The sequence below is a fragment of the Acomys minous genome (genome assembly GCF_964271855.1).
Source record: "Acomys minous genome assembly, chromosome: 6".
NCBI lineage: Eukaryota > Metazoa > Chordata > Mammalia > Rodentia > Muridae > Acomys > Acomys minous.
The window spans coordinates 36,429,803-36,454,333 of record NC_140487.1 but is presented as its reverse complement, the minus strand read 5'-3'; the positions used below and the strand labels follow the sequence as shown (position 1 = coordinate 36,454,333).

Genomic DNA, 24,531 nt, shown 5'->3' with positions numbered 1-24,531 from the left:
TTGTCTGTTTCCTTTTTCCCTCTTCTGAAGGTTTTGGCTGCGAAGTGTCCCCGTATTTCATCGGTGGTTTTTATTGGCTCGCCACACATCTCTGACTGTGCTTTCAAAGCCCTTTCCTCCTGTAACCTCAAAAAGATCCGATTCGAAGGTCTGTAATGCTAAAAGAAAAACATGATTTATTCTTATTTTTAAATTTTATTCCCCGAACATTTAAATATAGTTACTTGTATTTCCTTCCTTTCAAAAGGAAACAAAAGGATTTCTGATGCATGCTTTAAATACGTTGACAAGAATTATCCCAATATGAGTCACATTTACATGGTGGACTGCAAGGGACTAACAGACTGCAGCCTCAAGTCACTTTCATTTTTGAAGCAATTGGCCGTGTTGAACTTGACAAATTGTGTAAGGTAAGAAGTCACTCAGGGTGCATCCACTCAGTAGTCAAGGAAAGTTGCTTATCTGTGGGGTTTGGGGATCATGCCTCCAGGGAATTGGCATGGGAGCAGAGAGCTGGCGCATGCTCAAACCCTGGATGGGACCAGAGAGATGACGCATGCTCAAACCCTGGATGGGACCAGAGAGATGGCGCATGCGCAAACCCTGGACCTCTCAAACGTGAGATTTAAAATCTCATTCTGAGAACAGAAGGTGCGAGAAAAAAACTCTCTCCTTGTTTCCGTGCCTGCCTCAGGAGCACTTGACACACCCTCCAGGGGGATACTACTGGTCAGTCACGTGTTGCTTTAAAAGAATGAAAATCCCCATTCTTCGATTTCACCAATGAAGACTTGGGAGCCAGATACTGGGGTGAAAACTTGCTAGCTCTGAGAGGCAGAGAAAGCACCCAACTGACCTTCCTACTCAGCTCACATCCCAGAGGAGAAACCAAAAAGCTCACTCGTTCAGTTCACAGCCCAGGAGGAAAAGGTCCCAAAATCCAAAGGCCAAAAGCTTGCTAGCTCAAAGCTCAAAAAGCCCCCTTTTCATATCCACAATGTCTTAAGTGCCTGTCAAGTCAAAGTCCCTACTACTCTTTAATCCCTGTCAGGCGGTTTCTTGCTCTGCCTCTTGCCCTAGGGTTAAATTTATTAAATCCAGCGCACAGAAAGCTCTTGTATTAAAGGTGTGTGCTAAGGCTGGCTGAACCACACCATAATCACCTGTTTGAAATACACAGAAAGTTCTTGGATTAAAGGTATATGTTAGGGCAGAACCATGCCAAACGCGAAACAGGTCTTTATAGTTCACAATCTCAGGGATCACAATGGCATCAAACATTCTGCAACAGTGTCACCTGTCACCTTTCCCCGTGCAAATAGAGCACTGCCAGTGTCCTAACCAGCCAATGAGACACATTCATCCTCAAAGCCCCTCCCACTGCCCAAGGTTTATAAATCCCTGTTTCACATGAAATAAAAGAGCTAGCAGCCTGGCATGGTGGCGCACGCCTTTAATCCCAGCACTCGGAAGGCAGAAGCAGGCGGATCTCTGTGAGTTCCAGACCAGCCTAGTCTACAAAGTGAGCCCAGGACAGCCAAGGCTACACAGAGAAAACCTGTTTCGAAAAACCAAAACCTGTCTCGAAAAACCAAAAAAAAAAAAAAAAAAGAAAAACCAAAACCAAAACCAAAACAAACAAAAAAATTAGCGAGCACCATGTGCTTCACCAAAGGACATCCAAGACTGGCTGTTTATTCTGAGCTGCAGCACTGGGGAAAGAAGGGCTCCTGTCTCGCAGAAGAATTCATCCCTGGATCCCTGGGCTTGACTGCTGGCAGTGCGCTCACCCAGCCCGCCAGTACGGATCAAGCTGCAGGCAAGAGCTGCGGGCTGTTCCTGTAGCAGCCACCTGATTCCTGGGAATCAGGCTGAGCCCTGTTTCCCCCTGACTTGGGCTGGGTCTCCTGCTCGCTGCTGCTGGTACCGGAAACCCCAGCTAAAAGAGAAGTAACTAACACTGTGGAGAAAAACTACTCCCTTTCCCCTACCCACAGCTGGACTGGAGATCTTGTGACATGGACTTTATTCTGTGCTCCCTTGGGAGACCCCCACACTTCATCCTTTTCCACTCGGAGGTTGAGACTGGAGGCGTTTGGACCTTCCAAGAAGGATGCACTTCTGGCTTGGTGCCCTGGAGGCATCCAGAGGCCCTTCTGGGAGACTCCGAACTACAGTTATATAGCATGTGCCAACCTCTCTCCACAAAGTTAATGAAGAGGATCATGAAAGTCAGGGGTCCAAGTATTACTATGTAGGTAAGGTTTCTATTTTGATTAACAGACTAAGTTATATCATCATTTTTCTACATCACATGTCTTTTACCATAATGCCTTTGTTTTTAATCATATGCATGCCCACTTATGCATAGGCACAAAAAAGTAAACAGGCTCTTCCCTAAAAGTTCCCTCGAGAGCACAGTTTTGCCGTATTGCACATGCTCCCAAAACCCGGTTAGCTTGCTCAGCTATTTTTCACACGGTATACACTGGAAATATATTTGGATGGACACTGTCCACATTTGACTGTTGTTAGGGAGGATCAACTTAACCCTGCTTGTCAGAGAGAGATGTACAGGTAGCTCTGCGTGGGCGGGGCTTGGGGGTGGGGGCTCGGGGGACCTTGAATGTAGTGGAAATCCATCCAGGGTCTTGAGTCTTTGCTTTCCTGCTTCTAAATTTTGGTCTTAGCTTCTTGCAGACCCTATTGGAGATTTATTATCCTTAGGACATTCTAAACTGGGAAAAGGAGCTCCTCCGTATTGTTAATAGTCATGGCATCCTAACTACACAAATGGACACTAGTAACACTAGTGACTGTTCCTCCGATTGCTATCATCCATACATTTTCTATTATATTAGGATAATACACAATCAAAATTGTTTCTAAAATTGAGAAAATAGCAGTATGTAGCTATCTCCTACTTTGGAATATATTTGGTGTAGAAATGGATGTTAGCACCGGTCTGCATGTTTGCATGTGAGGTCAAGTGTGACGCTTCTCCCTTATCATTTTCTACAGGATTAGTGATCATGGCCTGAAGCAGTTTCTTGATGGTCCTGCGAGTCTGAGGTTAAGAGAACTCAATCTGACGAACTGCTCTCTCCTGGGTGACATCTCCATCATAAGAATGTCAGAGCGGTAGGACAAAGTGGACAGCATCTACACTAGAACGTTATCTGTTACATTTGGTCATACGAGTGATCAGAAGAGGCCTCAAAGCCAAGAGCCCACATCCTTTCCAGCGTGTTAGGCACACCCAAAAGCTGGAGTGGCCCTGAGCTATTGAAGTCCTTTATGCCTCCTCTCATTGTCACCTAGGCTGTATTCTAACATGGAGAGAAGGACATGTAGATGTGTGTGACTTTTCTGCACTTTCCAGGGATATTGTCCCTAGTATAAACCTTACTCAAGGGTTTCTTTTTTTAAAAAAATATTTTATTAATTTATTCATATTACATCTCAATTGTTAGCCCATCCCTTGTTTCCTCCTATTCTTCCCTCCCTCCCACTTTCACCCTACTCCCCTCCCCTATGACTGTGACTGAGGGGGACCTCCTCCCCCTGTATATGCTCATAGGGTATCAAGTCTCTTCTTGGTAGCCTGCAGGTTACTCAAGGGTTTCTGTGTGCTATTCCGGCGGATTGACTTAATCTTTGTGCTCCTTGCTAGGTAGAGGCCTTCTGAACTCGGCTCCTGCTGAGAAGTGCTCAACCCTGCACCTCTGGTGACAATTCTTCAGAGTGTTTCCATGGTGGTGTTTCATGCAACTGTGAAAATACTCTGTTTGCACTGTTAAAATCACAGTGTGATACTACATCAAAGAAGTCTCACACATTCGGCTATCTTCCTTCCCTCCAACTTTATAATGCAAAATCTTAGCCAAGTGTGGTGGCTCACACGGATAATCCCAGCACTTCAGCATTGCCATGAGTTCCAGGCCAGTTTAAGGGATGAAATAAGACCCTGTAACAAGACAAACAGCCAACTTGCTTTCTACTCTCCCACACCATTTGTGTCCCCGTCCCCCCCCACCTAATATTTAATGAAGGGTTTTGTTGACGTGTTTGAGCCCTCTGAGGTTAACCCTTGGTGGTATTTTCTTTCAGTTGCCCTAATTTACACTACTTGAATTTACGGAACTGTGAACATTTGACGGACCTGGCAATTGAATACATTGCAAGCATGTTATCCTTAATATCAGTAGATCTTTCTGGAACATTTGTCTCAAATGAGGTAAGAAAAACACGCACACACATATTAAACAGTTCAATGACATATTTTGTAATAACATTTGCAAGAAAATAGAGAGAATAGCATTTCCTCTCTTAAGTTATTACATTACAAATGGAAAATTTAAGAATGTGGTCCCCATGATAGTGATAAGTTTGTAAATTGTCATGATTCTTTGTTTAAAAAAAAAAAAAAAAGCAAAATCCAGTGTTGGGGGAAAGGCATGATAGACCAAAGTACTACATGATAGTCTGAAATTTGCTGTATCATAGACATTCAGGCTGTGTGGTAATGGTAGACCTTAGACAGCAGGATATATTTTTCCTGTGAATTTCATATTCTATGAATTATGCGAATGCTTTAAGATTAAGATTGGAGTTTTCTCAAAAGCAGTCGATGCTACTCTTCAAAGACCAAGGCTGTCCTGATGAAGTGTAAATTTGATGTCAGACTTAAACCACTCAGAATTTAAATTCTGGAATGTTACAGATATTCACTAGAGATGAAACGTGGCTAGCTATGCCTTTGGGTAGGCTTTGTGTTTTCTAGTAATATGTCCGTTGTAAATTCTTCTGAGCAAGTTTTCCATTAGAATGTCACTACGAGTTAACAGTATTTGTTATGACTTCTGTGTTTGGTCACCTGGATGACCAAGGCTGGAACACCTGAATAAACAAGGCAGCCCTTGTGTTTCCGCCTAGCACCTACATCCCACGGTGCCATGTTGTAAGGCCCAGAGGGTGTGGGAGACCAGGGAAGAGAAGCCTCCTGTGGGAACACCTTAATTTCTAAGCAGAGCACAGAGGGGCTGTGACCAATCAGAGGCAGCTAGTACAAGGCTACTGAAGTTTGGTAAGTGGTGGCAGCCAGACAAGTACACACATGACTATGGCTTGGTCCCGAGAAAGGGTTGAGGGATGCTGTTGCGGGGGGGGGGGGGGGAGGTGTTGAGGGATGCTAGGGGGGAGGGGGCAGGTGTTGAGGGATGCTGTGTGTGTGGGGAGGGGGCGGACAGGGGCCAGGTATCTCTAGACACCTTTACTCGTCTATAACTTTGTAAACATCTAACTAAATGGTACTATTAGTTTAATGTGGGTTAGTTGGATATGACTTTATCTCCATGTAGATGAAAGGGTTTCTTATTAGTTAAAAGAGCTATGATTCAATAAAGACCACAGGATCCACAGGGCAGTTCAAGCCATTGCTCCAGTTTCCTTGGTCACTCACCATATTTGTTGCTTAAAGGAAAAATGAGTCAGCGCAGTGTTCCCGATGGAGGTCTGGGGCAAGTGGCTTATGAAGACTCTTTCATTTGCACAAATTTAAAAGAATCTTCATGGTGAGTCCTTGGTGAGTGCTTTTTGTGTAGGCAGTCTCCGAGGTCTGAGAATCAGCTCCATCTGTTTCTGTCTCCTAGAACCCTAGGGAACACTAGGCACTTGGTGCACACACACCGACTGGAGGAATAAGCGCTTGGCAATGTGGTTTCTAACAAGAATGAGACCTGTTCTCTGCAGCCGTGGTTGAAGGAGAGGTGTGGGTCATTTTAGCGTAGTGTGGCAGATGGGCACAACAACTTCCTAATTTGACCTATTCGGCCATTATGTGAAGACATGCCTGCTTGTTCAAGGAACTCCTTGCAGCTGAGTCTTGCCGGAATGGGCTCTGAAAGGGAGGCTGAAGGAATCTTAATGCTGGGCTGAGAAACATAGGCTTGAAGCAATGACAAAGTAGCACTTGGAACAGTCATTGCCCCTCCCCCCCCATGTCAAGTGGATCCTTGGAAGGGTGGAGGCGGGGAGGGGGGGGGATGTCAGTCACCACTTGATTGCCGTGAAGAGACACCATGACCACAGCAACACTTATAAAGGAAAGAGTTTCATTGGGGGCTGCCTTACAGTTTCAGAGGTTTATCATCATGGCAGAGGGCATGGTAGCTGGATCAGTAGTTCAGAGCTACATTTTAATCTGTAGGAAGGGGAGGAGTATCAAGGAGGGGGTGGAGAAGGCTTTGAAAGCTCAAAGCCCATCCTCAGTGACACACTTTCTCCAACAAGGCCACACCTCCTAATTCTTTTCAAGCAGTTCCACTTCCAGGCCGCCATTCAAAGGATCACAGTGGGTGATTAGGAGAAGGACTGTGGGGAAGGGAACTAAAGGGAAGGGAGTCTTGGAGCCAGGCTAGAGCAAGTATGGAAAGGACTCGGAACAGCATTTAGTAGATAAAACTGAAAGATGTTGGTGATTGACCAGTTACAGGAAATGAGGATTTGAGACTGGGATGGGAAAATAAGAATGATATTTAAAGTCTAGCTGTTGGGGTGGAAGAGCTAGGCCAGTGGTTAGGAACTTTGACTCCCTTCCAGAGGCCCCAGCTTTAAATCCCAGCACCTACACGGTGCCTCATAATCATCTGTTCCAGGGTTCCGACAGCTTCTTCTGACCTTCACAGGCACCAGGCACACACGTGGTGTGCAGACCTATACGCGAAACACTTATACACATAAAATAACTTTTAAAATCTGAATAAGAACGGAATGGGAGGATACAAGGGATGGGATAACAATTGAGATGTAATATGAATAAATTAATAATAATAAAAAAGAATGGTTCCCCCCCCACCCCGTAGGCTCACATATTTGGATACTTAGTCATCAAGCAGTGGCACTAGGAGGTGTGGTCTTGTTGGTGTAGGTGAGGTCTTGTTGGAGGAAGTGTGTCACTGGAGGTGAGCTTTGAAGTTTCAAATGCCAGGCCCAGTGTCACTCTCTCTTCCTGCTGCCTGCCAAACCAGATGTAGAAGTCTCAGCTGCCTCTCCAGCACTGTGCCTGCCTGTGTGCCGCCATGCTTCCTGCCATGATGTGGCTGGGCTAAACCTCTGAAACTGTAAGCCAGCCCCAGTAAGATGTTCTTCTTCTAAGAGTCGCTGTGGTCGGGATGTTTCTTCATAGCAACAAAACATTGACTAAGATACCATGCTTTTATATTTTATTTATATTATTTATTTATTTATTGGATATTTTATTTTTGAGACAGCACTTCTCTGTGTAGCCTTGGCTGTCCTAGAACTCACTCTGTAGGCCAGGCTGGCCTCAAACTCAGAGATCTGCCTGCTTCTGCCTCCCAAGTGCTGGAATTAAAGACGTCACACCAGTACATCCAACTTGGAGTCCTATTTTTTTTTAAGTTTGGTAATGTAAGAAATGTAATAGATTTTGAGGAACAGATTGTAGGTTCCCAAGAGAGCATAGAATGTTCGTATAAAAGGCTTAGGAGAGAGACAGAGGGTTGCTGCTGTTAATTTACAGGTATGGTTTAATAAATGTTTATTATTAGCCCTATAATTATTATGGTGGTATTTTCTAACCCACTCTTGCTTAACCTGGGGCAGGGCAGGTATTCGTCCTCTAAACTATCTTCCAGTTTCTCTGCTCCTATCCCATGCCAAAACTTCTATCAAGCTATTTCCCATCCATAATTCCAAATACTTGGTACTGTTCTACATCTGGGCCAAATCCTCCATCCACACTGGCTATGTGCTTCTTACTGCACCTCACCTATAGCAGTCTCCTTCCTTTTCTCTTCTTGTTTCCTTCCCAAGATCCTCTTGGGGTCTCTGACTGCTTCCTCTCCCAAGAACCTCTCTTTCCCAAAAGCCTGCAAACCTTAGCCACGCCTATTCTTTTTGCCTGCCCAGGTATATCAGCTTTTTGTTGGTGTTGTTGTTGTTTTTGTTTTGTTTTTCGAGACAAGGTTTCTCTGTGATAGCTTTGGCTGTCCTAGACCCACTTTGTAGACCAGGCTAGCCTCAAACTCACAGCGATCCGCCTGCCTCTGCCTCCCAAGTGCTGGGATTAAAGGCGTGCGCCACCACGCCCGGCCTATATCAGCTCTTTATTGGTCAAACAGGAATAAGTTTTTAGACAAGGCTACGAACATTTTGGGGTATGTGAATCTGCTCATTCGGGCAGCAACCAGACCAAACCCCAATGGAGGGTTTTCATTATAGTGAGTTGGGGCTGCGGCAGAGCGCCTGGGAGACCCTGAGAGGGGGGAAAGTGAACAGTCAGGAGAAGTATAGCAGACACCCTGGTTATTGTGTAGCAAGAACTTTTGTGAAAGGGGTTACAGAAAGAAGGTAAAGATGGTGGCAAGAGAATGCAGTGAGTGCACTGTAGCTGGAATGGAGAAGCACTGCAGAGGTTTCCCCCAGGGAAAGGCAAGACTGGGAAAGGACATTTCCTATAATTAGACCCTGCCTTCCGTTCTGTCATCGTCTCCTGGCCCCATTCTGCCCTTCCTCCATACTCCAGTCCCACAGCCTCCATCTGCTTCCACAAGCAAAGTGTTTCCTGCCTCAGGATCTGTACACATGTGCCTGGGATGCAGGATCTGTATACAAGTACCTGGGATGCAGGATCTGAATACAGTGCCAGGGATGCAGAATCTCTACACATGTGCCTGGGATGCAGGATCTGTACACATGTGCTTGGGATACAGGATCTGAATACAGTGTTAGAGATGCAGGATCTGTATACATTGCCTGGGATGCAGGATCTGTACCCATGTGCCTGGGATGTGGGATTTATATACATGTGCTTGGGATGCAGGATCTCTACACATGTGGCTTGGATGCAGGATCTGTATATGTGTGCTTGGGATGCGGGATCTGTTCACATGTGCCTGGGATGCAGGATCTGTCTACAGGTACCTGGGATGTTGGCTTTGTGCACATGTGGCTCCTTCTATTCTACATTCTGCATAGGTAGCTAGGGAATCTTGGCAGAACTAGTTAGCCTGTTAATTTAATTTTGGAATAATTTTTCTATAACAAGCATTGATCACACTGTCCGTAATGATCAGAAAATCACTTCTCTATCTAGATAGTTTCTATATAATATCAGTGGGGGGGGTTTTGTTTATTTGTTTCCTCCTTTCTTTACATCCCTCCCTCCATCCTTCCCTCCCTCCTTCCCTCCCCCTTCCTTTCCCTCCCTCTCTCCTTCCCTTCCTCCCTCCCTCCTTTGTGCGAGGAAGGAAACTGAAGGCCTGGTTCAGGCCTAACAAGCTCTCTGACACCCACCAAGCTATACACCAACCCTCTTTTTACTTTTCATTTTGAGACAGGGTCTCACTAAATTTTCCAGGCTGGCCTCCAGCTCACCTTGTAGCCCACACAGGCCTTGACTTCTGACGCTCATGCCTCAGCCTCCTGAAGAGCTGGGGTTAGACACCCACTGCGCCAGCCTGCTGACCTAATTCTCCAGCTGCTGTTTTACATGAGTGTTAAGTCAGTGTCATTCAGTGCCTAGTGCCCTGTATGTTATTGCCACCCCTTTACAGTATAGCTTCTCTGTACTTGTTTCTTTAAAGTTTCGAAAGCACAGAAGTCATTTTCAAACAGAATTACAAAAAGTCCAAATCTAATTAAACCCAGTTTCCATGTTAATGTGAATTATAAGTCACCAGGCTATCTATTTTGAGGTATTTTTAGTCAAAGCAAAGACAAACAAACAGAAGTATCATGACATCATTTGCTACTGGACCTGTTGTCTCCTTGCTCAGAGTTCGACACCACTCCCAAAGCTAAGCGGTCTAATGGGGCGTCTGTCTGGAGGCCACTGCTCCATCTGCTGTCTCACTTGCAGATGACCCCCACCTCGCTCCCAGGGGCCACTGACCCTCCGGTCTTCCCAAATATACCCCGTTCTTCATCTGCATAAACCACGCCCTCTGTCAGACATACCTCCCCCTTCCTTGTCTACCCAACAAATTCTTACTTGTCTTTGATGTTTCAGCTGTGAGTGTCTCTGACATTTTTGAGCAGGCTTGGCACCAGAGTTGTTGGGGGTCAGAGCTGGGGCCCTGGAAGCTCCTAAGAAGCCTGACCAGGAGACTGGTCAGGGCGTGGTCCTGCCCACCATTGTTGTTTCTTCTATAGTCTCTTCTGCAGAACCTTCCACCAAGTTGTCAGGATTGTGTTAACCGGTGTCCGGGAGGCAAGCTCCCACTCTAGTAGGCGCCAGGGTCCCCAGCCTTTTCCTGAGGAAATTCCAATTCCATAGGCCCCATTGCATCAGCAGTCTGATGGCCAAAGGGAGGGGCACATCTGTCTCTTTAGCATATCTTCTTCTCTGACCAGGATGGCTGGCGGCTTAGGACCGTCTCCACATTTCCATCGCATAGTATATATACCTCTAGCAAAAACAATTAGCCCATTACTTTTAATATTCGTTCTACCCCTGCCTCCCTATGCACTGTAGGCTCTGTGAAGGTAGAGGCTGGGCCGCCTCATCTTCAGGGTTCCTGGTATTAGTGGTTAACTCATAGGAAGCATAGGATGTTTTATCAGAGAGTGAGAGAGTAGATGGATGGATCTGGCACCATTTCCCTTCTCTGAACCAAGTACTTAAGGCTTCTTTAAGCTCCACTTTTTTTTCTCAGCTCTGCTTTGAGCTAGAGTGGGGGTACTTACAGCTGCATGTCTTAATCTTCTGACACGCCTGCTGGAGACCACCCATGTGCACGGAACACACACACAGATAAAGCCTGAGGTCCCGGGGCACACAACCTCCAAAACAGGAAACCCAGGAACTCGCTTGGGATTCAGGATATAGGCAGAGAGGGGAGTTAAAAGGAAGCAGGGGAAGTCAGAGACAAATGACTTTGCCTTGGATTTTTCCAGAGCACAGAACAAGAGGCAGCTGTGGGTCTCCACAGGGAGATGGGCCCCTTGTCCTTCCCTCCAGCCAGGACTGTATGTGACTTTGCAGATCCCATGGCCAGTAACGGTGGCTTCTCTCACAGAGGTCACAGTGCCTCATCTCCAGTGTCCAGCAAAGTGCTGGGGGAAAAAAAAACTGTAAAGAGAAATAGGGGTAGGTGTCTGTCATTCCTTTAGAGAGCCTCTGGGAACTTCCCACAGCCCAGGCAGCACAGATGCTGGGCTCTCTCCATAAACTCTGTGTATTTCTTCTTCCTTCCTTCCTTTCTTCCTTTTTTAACCTTTTGTTTCTTTGTGACTTTCACATCATGCACCAATCTCACTCATATTCCCATCCCTTCACGCCTACCCTTAACACTTGCAACCTGTCCCACAAAAGAAAAAAAATCTCCCTGTGGAAGCTGTAGTGTGTCACAGTATACCCTTTTGTCCACACATCCTTTTTTAAAAAATTTTTTATTAATTTATTCTTGTTACATCTCAATGGTTATCCCATCCCTTGTATCCTCCCATTCTTCCCTCCCTCCCATTTTCCCCTTATTCCCCTCCCCTATGACTGTTCCTGAGGGGGATTTCCTCCCCCTGTATATGCTCATAGAGTATCAAGTCTCTTCTTGGTAACCTGCTATCCTTCCTCTGAGTGCTACCAGGTCCCCCCCTCCAGGGGACTGTCCGCACATCCTTACTTGCAAATGTTCATTGCATTGAGTCATTGGTCTGGTTTGAGGCCTCTGGCCTCTGCTACACTGTTAGTACTGGATCCTCACTGGGACTCCTCTCAGCTATCCTGTCGTTGCCCTGTGTCATAAAGATCCTATAGTTGATCTGCAGGATTGGCCCCTTCATGCACTCCAGCAGTTCATAGATGAGCTAGATGTTGGGGTGGGCCAACTCAAAGCCCGAGATGTGGGCTGAGAGGTATGTGAACTGGTCAGGCTGCCAGCTGTCACTGGGATGAGCTCTCCAGCCCTGCCCCGGCTGGCCCATCAAATGCCGCAGCCAGCAAGGGGACAGAATCGGCTCTCATCCTCTCGTGCCTTCTGGACCACCTTGCCCCAAACCCCTGCAACCATGGCCAGCTCTATTGTGCTGCTCAGTGGAGGTGCATAGCCTGCTCTCCTGAGTGCTGCAGCAGGCGAGGGGCAGGACCAGCTCCCCCACTCTAATGACCTTGGGGCCAGATCTCCTGCCTGCCATAGGTGGCAAGAATGGAAAGGGGCCATCTCTCCCTCTATCACATCACTGCACAGTGGAGAAGTGATGGGCCCAGTTCTCCCAAGCTCACACCCCCACCACCAGGGCCAGCTCTACTGTGCTGCCCAGGTGAGGTGCAGGACCCACTCACCCACGTGCTGCAGCAGGTGAGGGGCAGGAACAGCTCTCTTGCTCTCATGAACCAATGCCAGGTCTCCTGCCTGTCCCAGGAGGCAAGGGTCAAGGGTTAGGGAGGGCATCTCTCCCTTGTCCATGCCATTGCACAGGAGATAAGTGGCAGGTCCAGTTCTCCCAAACTCACATCCTGTCGGCTAGCTCACTTGCAACCCTTGCAATCACGGCCATCTCTACTGTGCTTCCTGGGCAATGTATGGGGCCCTGCTCACCTGATTACTGCAGCTGCATAGAAGTGTGGCCAGCTCTCCCATGATGCCCATGTGAGGGGTGGGGCCAGTTCTAGCCCTTAGACCAAACATGGCCGTGGATGACAGTAGGGACATCCTTCTGGCCTTTGGGGATAACAGACACGGTCCTTGGTGGCACCCCAGGCCAGGATGCCATCATGGCCTTAGATGGCACCACTGGCTGCTCACATCAGGCTGTTCCTCACCACCCTTAGGTCTCCAGTTCAGCCTCTCTTCATTGTGCTCAAAGCTTTTTCCTTCTCTTTTTAAAAATTTATTATTATTGTTTTCTTTTTTCTTCTCTTTCTCTTCCATTTCTCCACCACTTACTGGTTCCTCTTAGTGGTATTCAAAGTCTCTGGGTGTCTGGGGTCATCTCTGGAATGGTCTGAGACCACGCAGTGTGATATACTGGGAAGAGGTCATCTCAGACATGGTCTGCCTGCCTGGGCCTGCAAGGTGCCGGACTGGTGGTTGTCTCAGGTTTGTCCCCACCTGGCCCATGGCCCCAGGTAGGGGTGTTGGTCTTGTTCCCACCTGGGCTGCCCCCTCTGTATATTCCTAAGTGTTGAGAAAAGCCTGGATCCCTTCAGGACTGTATGGTAGTCAGTTAAGACAGAAAGGCTGATCACACTTTAAAAGGAATCACCACAGAACTGCCTGTTATGGCTCAGGCTTTATTTTCAGCACTTAAGGAGGCTGAGGAAGGAGGATGGCCATGAGTTTGAGGCCAGCCTGTGTTATATAGTTAGTTCTAAGAAAGCTTCAGGTACAGTGTAATACAGTATCAGAAATTTTTAAAAAATTAAAATAAACAAAAACTGAAATGTTACCACTGAAGCCAAGTGGATATCCATAGCCTGTGCTGCCACTTGAGGCTATGTTGGTGTCCATGGGCCATACTGACACTGGGAGCCATGATGGTGTTGATGTCTGTAGTCTGTACTGCCACCAGAGACCATGCTTAGGTCATGGCAGGTGCTGACACTGGAGGCCATGTGGATGTTCGTGGTCTGTGCTGTCACCAGAAACAATGTGGAAGTCAATAATTCATGTTCCTGCTGTAAAGAGTAAGGAAGCTACTTTTGCCATGGTACTGATGACGTCGGACACAGAAGGCCTATATGGTAACTTCTACCCTCCTCCCTAAAGTAACAGCCTAGACAGAAAGCCATTAAAGAGAACTCCTAGAAATTGTGATAAGGATGCCGAAGTATAGCTTTTCATAATTGATTGTTTCTGGTGGGGGGGGGTGCGTGGGGATGGGGAAGGACTCAGTTATTTTTAAGGGGCTGACCCCTGGAGTTTGACCATACTTCAGTGAGTTTTGGGGGCAACACAAGTTGGACTTGTTTTTTTTTTTTTTTGTCTCCTTCTTATTCTCCTCCTCCTTCTCTTCCTCCTCCTCCTTTGGAGAGGGAGGTCACAAGGGTGGGGAGTTGGGAGGGCTGGAAAGTGAGTGTGATTGGGGCACATTATGTGAAATGCCCAAATAATCAATAAAATATTATGTTTAAAAAAACAAATGTGATCACAGGATTCATATTAACAGTAATGCGAGGAGGTGAGTAAAATAATTGAGAAGAGAAAATATCTTTAGAAAATCATAATTGCTATTTAGACTATAAAAAGGAAGGTAGTTTGGGGGCCTAAGATACATTTTCAAGAACACAGTGTGGGTTAGTGTTATCTGTGGCTTTAAGACAAGGCTCGTGGAGGTAATACGTACTCCCAAGAATAAGTTTGGTTCATTATTGCTAACAGATTGCAAGTAGCAACAAGCAGAACAAATCGTTCTCAATTCAAGTAATTGCAAAAGTGCCTTCCAGCCAAGAATCCTGTTGTGCCAGGAGGATAAGAGCAAGTCAGTGTTGTCCATGTCAACAGATAATCCGGGCTGGGGGGAGGGCGCCATCTGTACAGCTGGAGAAGCATGAGGATCCCAGTGGGGGTCCCCAGACCCCTGTAAATGACAAGGAGGGACCTGCCTGTAGCCCCAGCTCCCGGGGGCCACAGATGGGATGACCTCTGGGGCTTGCTGGCTAGCCAATCCAGTCAGCAAGCTCCGGGTCCCAGGAAGAGACCTTGTCTCAAAAAATAAATGGAGAACAACTGAGGAAGACACCTGACATCGACTTCTGACCTACAACACACACACACACACACACACACACACACACACACACACACACACACTCTCATACATCAGCTCCTCATTCATTCAAGTAGTTATTCACTATCAACTGTGTCTCAGTTCTTAAGTACTAAACTGAAAGGCACAGTGCTATGTCAAGGTACAGTCCCATGTCAAAACAAGAAGAAAATAACACCTTGTGATTGAAAAACATGGGTTCAGCGTGTCCTCGCTGGTGCCACCACACTGTGAGAACTTGGGCAGGTTGTTTAATAGCTCTGTGCCTCCATTTCCTCCTTTTCAAACAACGATCATAAAGATGCCTGCTCTACAGTGTTCTGGGGACCGACAGAGGGGGGCTATAAGCAACGGGTGCCTCCCACACGGGTCCCTGCATGGTGTAAGTCTGGCAGTAAGTCTCTTAGACGAGGGGCAGATGTTACTGGTAGAAATGGCGGAGCTCTGGTAAGTACTTAGGGGAGGCAGCAGCACTTGACGGATGCCAGGGAATGGAAAACAGGAACTGGTAAGCAGTGTGGCTAGAGCTGTCCCAGGTGGTGCCCAGGATTTTTATTTGGCCAGGTGTAGGCACGATAGGTCACTAGTCAGGAAAAGAACCCAGGAGAGAGGCTGAGTCTTTTTTTTTTTTTTTTTTTTTTTTTTGTTTGTTTGTTTTTGTTTTTGTTTTTGTTTTTGTTTTTGTTTTTTTTTGAGACAGGGTTTCTCTGTGTAGCCTTGGCTCTCCTGGACTTTGTAGACCAGGCTGGCCTCGAACTCACAGCGATCCACCTGCCTCTGCCTCCCGAGTGCTGGGATTATAGGCGTGCGCCACCATGCCCGGCTGAGAGGCTGAGTCTTAAAGGCAAGATGCTGCATTCTGATTCGGACATATTTAATACAGTATCATGGGCTTCTTTGGTGCCGGGTGACAAAGGGCAGACAAAAGATGGACACCTGCCAGGTTTGGGGGGTCTTCCCTGCTGCTTTGTTTGGCTTTGCTGTTTTCTTTAGGTTGTTCAGAGTTATAGCATTCAAAGTTCAAAATACTAAAATACTCGGGATACCAAAATACAGGAGATGTACCCACGTTCCGTTATCCTCAGCATGAATAAGCGGAACGTGGATCAGGAAAGGAGGCTTCCTGTATTTCCCCAAGTAGAGGCTCTTTGCAGTCATCATAGAATTCACTTTGCAGTATTTTTCTTTTTACATATTATATATATGTAAACTACTTACAGCCAGAAGAACCTCGAAATAATCAGGAATTATATAAATGTTACATTCTGTTACATTCTTAGTGTTTTGGCTAAAATTCTGAATGCAAATTAATATCTATCATGTCTCATCATTATCAACTTAAAACATCTATCTAGACCTAAAAACATCTTAACTATTGAGGACTTGCTTACCCTGTCTGGGCAGAATTTGGGCTTGGACTCTGCCTGCATCCAAGCTTGCCCATTTTTAGACAGAATTCTGTCTGTGGCAGAAATGAGGACATTTTGCCCAGTGGCTTGTTTGCCACATTTGAAGCCATCTCCATAAGGAGGTTCACTGATGCTCTTCATCTTCTTTGAGGTAGGCTGGGTGTTGCTAGGAGTTAACCTGTCTTATTGTCAAAGAATCTTTAAAATAATAAAAACATCTTTAAATGCCATATTCTGTATGTCTCTGAGTTTTCTGAAGACCTTATCTAACTATTTTACCTTATCTTTCTATAGAATATCTATCTGTTAAACCTAGGATGTATATTCTTGTGATAAAAATAGACTAGTAATTGGCATGACCATGATTTGATCAACTAACAATTAACTTGTATTACTTAATTATCCTAAGTATCCTGCAATAGCACTTTCAAAGTATTGGAAGTAAACCTTGTATTATAGTTGAGTTGTATGGGTACAATATGCCATATTAGAGTAGAAATATATATATACATGCACATAGATGTGTATGTATGTATGTATAGTTAGTGTGTGTGAAGAATAATCTTAAATTTGAATTTTATACAAATGTATCAAAATTAAACTTCTTTTGCATCAATATACAAAATTCTATACCAGTGAATTAAAAATAACCTTGTGAGTAACAATTAAGGCATGAAGTTGAGGAGTAGATTCACTAATCTACTTTTTGTCCTATCATCCCTATGTATTTCTATATTTCCCCTTCTTTCTTTTTAACCCATATCTCCAAACGTAAGAAAGGAAGATAAAGGAAAAGAGAGACATCCCTGAGTCCAACCTTGTTTTCTCTCTGAATAAGACAAATAATAACTTATAACCAATGCCCAATGAAAATAAACATTTATAGGCCAAGAAAGCAACAAAAAACTTATCCAACCTTCCTTAAGGGAAATGGGATGTCATTCTCTTAAGGTTTCTTCTGGCTGATTTGGGATGAATAATACTTTTACAGGGGCCCAAATAAAACTGGGGAAAATTGGGCTGGAGAGATAGCTTAGCAGTTAAGAGGACTGACTGCTCTTCCAGAGGCCCTGGGTTCAATTCCCAGACCACATGGCACCTCACAACTGTCTGTTAACTCCAAGATCTGACACCCGCAGACAGACATACTTGCAGGCAAAACACCAAGGCGCATAAAATAAAAGTAAATAAATAAAATTTTTTGATAAATAAAATGTTTGGGGAAAATGGTTAAACAAGCTAGGAATAGCATTTGTGGTCCAGTTTCTAAATGTTGAGAAATTCCAGGCTTAATTAAAGTCCTGTGTGGGACAGTCTGAATTGCTGGACCAATTGGGATTAGAAGCTTTCTCGGGAGCCGACCTGTTCTGATGAGGCACAGCTACTGAAGCACTTGGGGCTGGAACATGAAGGATGCAGGACGTCAGTGTTGAGCATGCTGAGAGGAATGAATCCTGTCAGGTCTGATCTAATGTCATTGTCCAGTTCTTTTGTTCTGAAAACATATAATTTCTCACAAGCATATACAGTCCTAAAATTATAAATATATGAAGTACGCGTGAACTTTCCAGTATCTTATATGTGCCTACCAAACATCCTGGGGTATAAAGATTTCCTCTACAGGAAAGCCCAAGCCTTAGAAGCAAGGCCACAGGAATTACGGAGGAGCAAAGCTCTTTTTTTTTTTTTTAAGTATATTTTATTTATTACAATTTATTTATATTACGTCCCAATTTTTATCCCGTTGCTCTTATCTTCGCGTTCCCACCCTCTCTACCTCTTCTGCCCTATTCCCCTCCCCTAGACTTCTGATTGGCAGGGTGGAGGGGGTGGGGACATACTACCCTACTGTCTGGCCACAGCAGGAGCTAAGTTCTTGAAAAGGAAGTTCTTTTAAGTGGACTCCTGACCAGCTAGCAGAAGAGGAGGAACTCATTCAAGGCTTCCTGGCTTCCCATTCGACTGCTAGACTTTTGAAAGCAACCTGCTGCTGCGGTTGAGGTACTTACAGCATGCTGGGCTCAGTAAGCAGTTAGAGGACAAGATAGCAAGAGCGGCTGAGGCAGTGCAGAAGCCTGGATCAGGGAGGCGGGCAGGCGGTGCAGACCCCTTCAGAACAGCGGTGTGGGTCAGAGCAATTTGAAAGATGAACCCACAAAGGCAATTGAAAGACTATCTAAAGATTGGGGTGGAGTCAGAATGACATCATGGTGGCAAGAGAGGTTCAGACAGTGAGGGCTGATCAGCAGGGTCACACTTCACTGATGGATCAGGTGATTTGAAGTTAGAGACGTACTCATCTGTTTTTATTTAAAAAAAGAAAAAGAAAGAAAGAAAGAAAGAAAGAAAAGAAAAGAAAAGAAAAGAAAAAAGAAAGCTTTTCTGGAAAGTGACCTGTTTCCATTCCGAGCTTAATACTTCCCTTTACTATTGGTACATTTGTATGGTATAGTTTAGAACCAGTATAAAAGTAACTTTTATTCTTCTGGCTCAGTTGTTGTCTGGGAGACTCACTGCCTCCTTCTGCTAGCCTAGGCCTGGTCCTAGAAGCTTCTAGCCTCCTCCGTACAATCTAACCTAGGCCTAGAATATTTTCAGCATTCTGAGACTTACTGCTTAATAAGCTCACTCTTTCTTGTTCTTCCTGAGCTCTGGGCTGGCTGGTTCAACTCAGCTGTTTTGGCTCAAAACTCCTCTCCCAGCTGACTTATTTAATCTGGCTTCTCTCTTGGCCAGGAATTGCTCTGCTTGGCCTCAAACTAACTCAGCAATCTGCTCTAATCTACTGGCTTCTTCTCATTTGCTGGCCTGTTCCATCTTCACCTGAGCTCTTTCTCTGCAACCCATCTCTTTATGACTGTCCTGGTAAAAACTGCCTCCTCTCTCTCTGAAAAACTGCCTCTTTAAGTAGCTTCCCTTTTCTCTCTTCTCCTGAGAAGTGGGCGTTTCCTATTCTGTCAAGTCTTCTCTGATTCATCACCTTTTCTGCCACTCAATTAGATATCACTTTCAAATATGGTGTTTCCTTCTACAAGCTAACTTTACTTTCCTTTGGGATAAAAGGCGTGTATCACATGCCTGGATCTAAGCTTTTCTTTACCTGACACTTGCTCTATACCGGGCTGGCCTTGAACTCAGGTCTGTTTGCCTCTGTCTCCTGGATTTAAGGCATTTTGTATTCCAGCTGGATCACATAAACCTAGGTCATCTTTGGCTGTGATCTCTTGCCGGACCAGCCATGTTCTGAGTTAACATTCCTCTGCAAAACAGAACTGTCAGCTCTGTGAAGAAATAGAATACTCAATAGATTTCTTTGTTAATTAAAAAAAGATTTACTGATGATTTTTGTGTTGGTTTCCCCCCACAAAGTATTCTAAATTATTTTCCAGGAATATTCTAATAGCACCAAAAGACGTGTGGGCTACAGAAAAGTGCATTGAAATGGTTTGCCCCCTCCTGAGAGTTAATCTGTTTTAGTGGTGTTCCTGACTATACTGTGTTTATACACACACTGCGTGTACATATGCCCAACTGCAACTTTCTACCTTGCTATTTAAACCAAAGCATGTTGCGCAATATTATTTACACCAGTCTCTTTTGTTTTTGGCAGAGTATTTCAAATATACCACAGCCTCTGCTCTTCTCTTCTTGAGAAATCCACTCATTAATTCATTATTTTCTTACTCCTCTCTGGTTCCTGCCACAGCTAAGGTCTTCTGGGTTTGAGTGTGAAAGTGAAGTCAGAATTTCACCCTCTCTCAGTTTCCCCTTCTGTCGCGCAAAGCATTTTGTTGTGTTTTGGCTGCCTGTTTTCCAGTGGGTTCACCGTGGTTTGAAGTGTTGGAAGCTGCCCAGTGTTGTGGCAGTGCTGAGGTGACTTAACCTGTAACTATGGCATCTGGTGGGGAACAGTTTGGTCCTGGGGTCCACCCTCATGAACACGCTAGTGCTGCGTCAGGAGAGGGGCTGCTGCAGAGCAAAGCCTCTGCTGGCCCTGACTTCTTCCATGTGTAGGGATTTCTCTGTCTTCTCCCAGTGCCATGGTTCAGCCATGGAGAACGTTACAGGGTGGACCATCCAACCACCAGACTCCTGAGGTAGATGAACGTCTTTCCATATAAAGCCCTTATATTCTCTCCTGATTTACAGCTGTGGATGGGGGTCTTTGTTTTAGCATATTTATCTTAAAGTCTGCGGGGCTCACTTACCCTGGGTAGAGACCGCTGAAAAATGAATTAAAAGCTGGGCACACTAAAACTTTACGTCATCTTATAGTTTTAAAAATCCTGTTATTGAAGTGTGTCGCCAAGACAGGCATGGTGTCAAACACCGTGGCCTAGCACGCAGGCAGCTGGAATAGGAGGGTCAGGGACTGAGGGTTCCCTGGGTTATATGGTGAGAGCTTGTTTCCAAACCAATAATGAATAAATAAACCTAAAGTGTGTTTCTAAGCTGAAACAAGTCATTAACAAGGATGACTTACAGCAGCGTGGGTGCCAGAGTAGTTACAACACTAGTATTTGCTCTAATAATCATACCCCATAATGCCTTGGCCAGTTTTCTAGGCTTTTTCTAAAAATCAAGTACCTCAGAAGAAAAGCCATGCGAGCTGTGAAAAGATAAACCCCATCATCGTAGGGTTACCCTGTCTTGCTAGTTTCCATCCACCTCACTTCCACATGTAAGATGTGGGGTGCTTAGGAAATCACAGTCACGCCCTCATCTGAAAGATCAGCACAACATGAATGCTTTCCTCAAGGACCCTCTTTTACCATCAAGGAGCACAATTCCCCCAGTAAAGACTGGTTTTATTTCATAAGTGCTTCTAACGATAATTTGGGCAAGTTGAGCACGTACTTACATGAGGCTGGGCGCATAGCTCAGTGGTAGAGCTGTATTCTCAGAATTCACAAGGCCTAGTGGTCAATCCCCAGTCTATAAACCAATTACTAAGAAATACCAGAAATGAGCCTGGACAGTTAGTAGGTGGGTCTGAAAGAGCCTTAATAACTTTAAAGCACCTCCCCCAATTTTTAGCAGAATTAAAGGGACAGTTCAGTAAGAAAACAAAAGTTTTAAATAAACAGCAGCTAATAAATCTAAAATATGACATGCAGGACAGAATTTTAAAAGCCAAGTTTAATAACTTAATTTAGGCAAGGATCACCAAGAAATACTAAAATCATAGACCAGAAGGTTGTTGTCAAACTGTGTCCTGGCGTTCTGAAAGAATCACACCATAGACTTATTAAATAAAGGAAAATGTGTCTCTAATGAAGCCATGTAGCAGTGAGCCCTAAGTCAAGTGACCCAGTGGCATCCCCAGGTGTAGAGCAAAAGGCCTGACATAAAGACTCCCCAGGGGACTTGGCAGCATTCAGGTAATACGTTAGAAAACAAAACAAAACAACAACAACAACAAAAAAAAAACAAGCTAAGGCCAAGGCATAAGCAGACAAATACAGATTATGAGACATTCTGCATAACAACTGACATGTGCTCTTCCAAAAGTGTCCTGGGCTGGGGAGAGAGGCCAGCTATGAGGACCCAGGCTTAATCCTCAGAAGCCCAGGTGGAAAGCCAGGTGTAAAACCCTAGCCTGCTAGTGCAAGACTGGAGGCCACAATCTTGCCTAATTAGACAGTGCCCTCCCCCAACCAAACAATGAGAACTGAATAGCACCAGAGGAAGATGACACCCCAGATTGTCCTGTGGTCTAATGTGTGTGTGTGTGTGTGTGTGTGTGTGTGAGTGTGTGTGTGTGTGTGCGCGCGCGCGCGCGCGCGCGCGCACACACGCACGAGGAATTTAAGTAAGGGATATAAAGATATTCCTTCTAATATTCTTTGAACCATTCGTCAATTTGAATGTTTTCAATATAGAGTTGGGAGAAGATGTTTTGTATTTATGTTGGTGGTGGTCCAGGGCAGGGGTAGGATGACTCAGCCGGAGCACCCCCATCCCAACACGCTCCCCATCCCAACAGTCAGTAACCAGTTCATGGCTGATGCCTTTCTACACGAGCTAAACAAATCCAGATGTTAAAACTGGGGGAAATGTTCAAGCAATCTCCAACTCTCAAAGGTCTTGTGTGCACAGATCTGTTCCTGGCAGTGTTCTGTCTTCCCTCCCACTAAGCCCAGTGACCCCAAGCTGCTTCCAAAGCAACTCACACTTTCCTAATGAAGTCTCTCCTCATACCCTTTCCTTGGCCTGAAAGGCTGCCTTCACTCTATTTATCGCTTGTCAAAACAACCTTTAGGCTTAATTCAAAGCTGGCTTCTTAGTTGGAAGTTCTGCCAGACCACCACCTTCGCCTTCTAACTGGACGCAGTCACACCTGCTGAGCGTCGTCGTCACACTTCTCTTAAAACACAAACCCCGTTTTTCCTGCAGTTTGGTCACCATGTACCAGTGTGCTCCCCGCATCAGGAAAGCTCTGTTTATCTTTGTCACAGTGAGTAAGGTACAGATTTTTTTTTTTTTTTGGATGATGTGCAAGGGACTTATGACTTGATGCCTGCTTTCTTTTGAGCCCTGTGTCTTGAGACCACATCCCTCAGTGAGCCTGGCTCCATAACATAAGCCGCCTTTCACCTTGGATTCCTGGGTACCTCGGATCCATGTCCTCCAGTTCTGTGGGCCATGGAGAAGCACGATGCTTGCCAGACTTGCCGGGAACCCGGAGCCTTGAATTCTCACCGCGCCTGCAATTCTCCAGATGTTCACCAGGCTACCACACCAGCTGTTTTCCTCTATGCACCACCTGGCGAGGCAATTTAGCCTCTTAAATTTTTTTCCTCTTATTGAAAATAGATTCTTTTCTCACATAATATATCCTGATTTCGGTTTCCCCCTCTCTTCTCCTCCCAATCCCTCCCCCTCCTCCTCTCCCATCCAGATCCACTCCCTTTCTGTCTCTCATTAGAAAAACACAGGCAGGGCGTGGTGGCGCACACCTTTAATCCCCCCCACTCAGGAGGCAGAGGCAGGTGGATCACTGTGAGTTGGAGGCCAGCCTGGACTACAAAGCAAGTCCAGGAAAGCAAAGGCTACATAGGGAAACCCTGTCTTGAAAAACCAAAAACCAAACCAAACCAAACCAACCAACCAAACAAACAAAAAAAACCATAGACTTCTAAGGGATTAAAAATAAAATTTAACAAAATAAAATATAATAAGATAAAACCAAAATTTCACATCAAAATAGGTAGGACAAACAAAAGGAAAAGAGGTCACAAGAAGGCACAGGAATCAGAGACCCTCTTGTTCACACACTCAGGAATCCCATAAAAACAGGAAACTGGAAGCCATATCATACACACAGAGGACGTGGCGCACACCCGTGCCGGCCCTGCGCATGCTGCCTCAGTCTCTCTGAGTTCACATGAGCTTTGATCATGTTGATTTAAGGGCCTTATTTCCTTGGCGTCCTCCATCCCCTCTGGCTCTTCCTCTCCTCCTGCCTCCTCTTGCACGGGGTCCCCGAGTCCCTAGGGGAGAGGTCTGATGGAGACAGCCCACTTCTGGCTGAGTATTCCAAGGCCTCTTGCTCTGCGTGTCGTCTGCCTGTGGGTCTGCATTTGTTCCCATCTGCTGCAGGAGGAAGTTTCTCTGATGATGAATTTAGCCTCTTTTTATACTTTAGGAAAACAAACTCTGGCCTCTGGCCTGTGTTAGGACTCATGCATTTGGCTGACGTTGGGAGGACAAGGAAGACTTTCATAGCAAAACGCCAGGACTTCGTTACAAGGAGGCACTGAGGCCCAGCCACCCCATCTTACTGGCTTTTCTCCCCTTCCTCCTTATCTTCTCCCCTGCCCCCAATCCATCGCACAGCTAAACCTTGGACCAGCCAGCCCCTCTAGCACTTTTATTCCCTGATATTAAAGCACACCAAGCAGTGACACCAATGAGCCCAGTAGTTTCCTCCTTTGGAGCAATTTGATGTGCAGCGGTTCAAAAAAAATCTTGTACACGCCCGGCAACAAATCATTCACTGTACTGCAGTTCTACACCTTGCTGGTCTGTTTCAAGCTGTCGTGGAATGCTGTCTTCTGAATACGGCGGCCACTACCATTTTAGTCAGAGCAGCTGCACAGGAGACCCGTAAGAGACCCGTGGCATTCCTTCAGAGTAGGAGGTGGTAGAATCTTTAGACCCGAGATTCCGGCCACTCGCTCCTTCTAGTGCCCATTTAGCTGTATGTAACCTGGCCCAGCTATATGTGGTCCTAGGAGATGCTAAAGGGCTTAGAGGGCGAAGGGCTAAGTGGAAAGAGTAGCAGGGGTTGGGGCCTCGGATTCTACTATGTGGCTATGGGGAAGTTGTCATCTATTATGGGATGGGCTTTTTTGAGGTTACCAATGTTCTATTCTATAAGTAACCCTTC

The 24,531-nt window shown here is 45.5% G+C and overlaps 1 protein-coding gene across 5 annotated transcripts in view; it reads left to right on the top strand.

Annotated features, from left to right (window-relative positions):
- FBXL13 (F-box and leucine rich repeat protein 13) overlaps window positions 1–24,531 on the top strand; it is a 209,671-nt gene that overhangs the window by 127,352 nt on the left and 57,788 nt on the right. For all 5 annotated transcript variants that reach the window (XM_084787279.1, XM_084787275.1, XM_084787278.1 and 2 more), the window contains 4 exons: window positions 31–148; window positions 248–410; window positions 3,022–3,141; window positions 4,111–4,237. In XM_084787279.1, coding sequence (XP_084643405.1) covers window positions 31–148; window positions 248–410; window positions 3,022–3,141; window positions 4,111–4,237 — 528 coding nt within the window. The remainder of the gene's footprint in view (window positions 1–30; window positions 149–247; window positions 411–3,021; window positions 3,142–4,110; window positions 4,238–24,531) is intronic.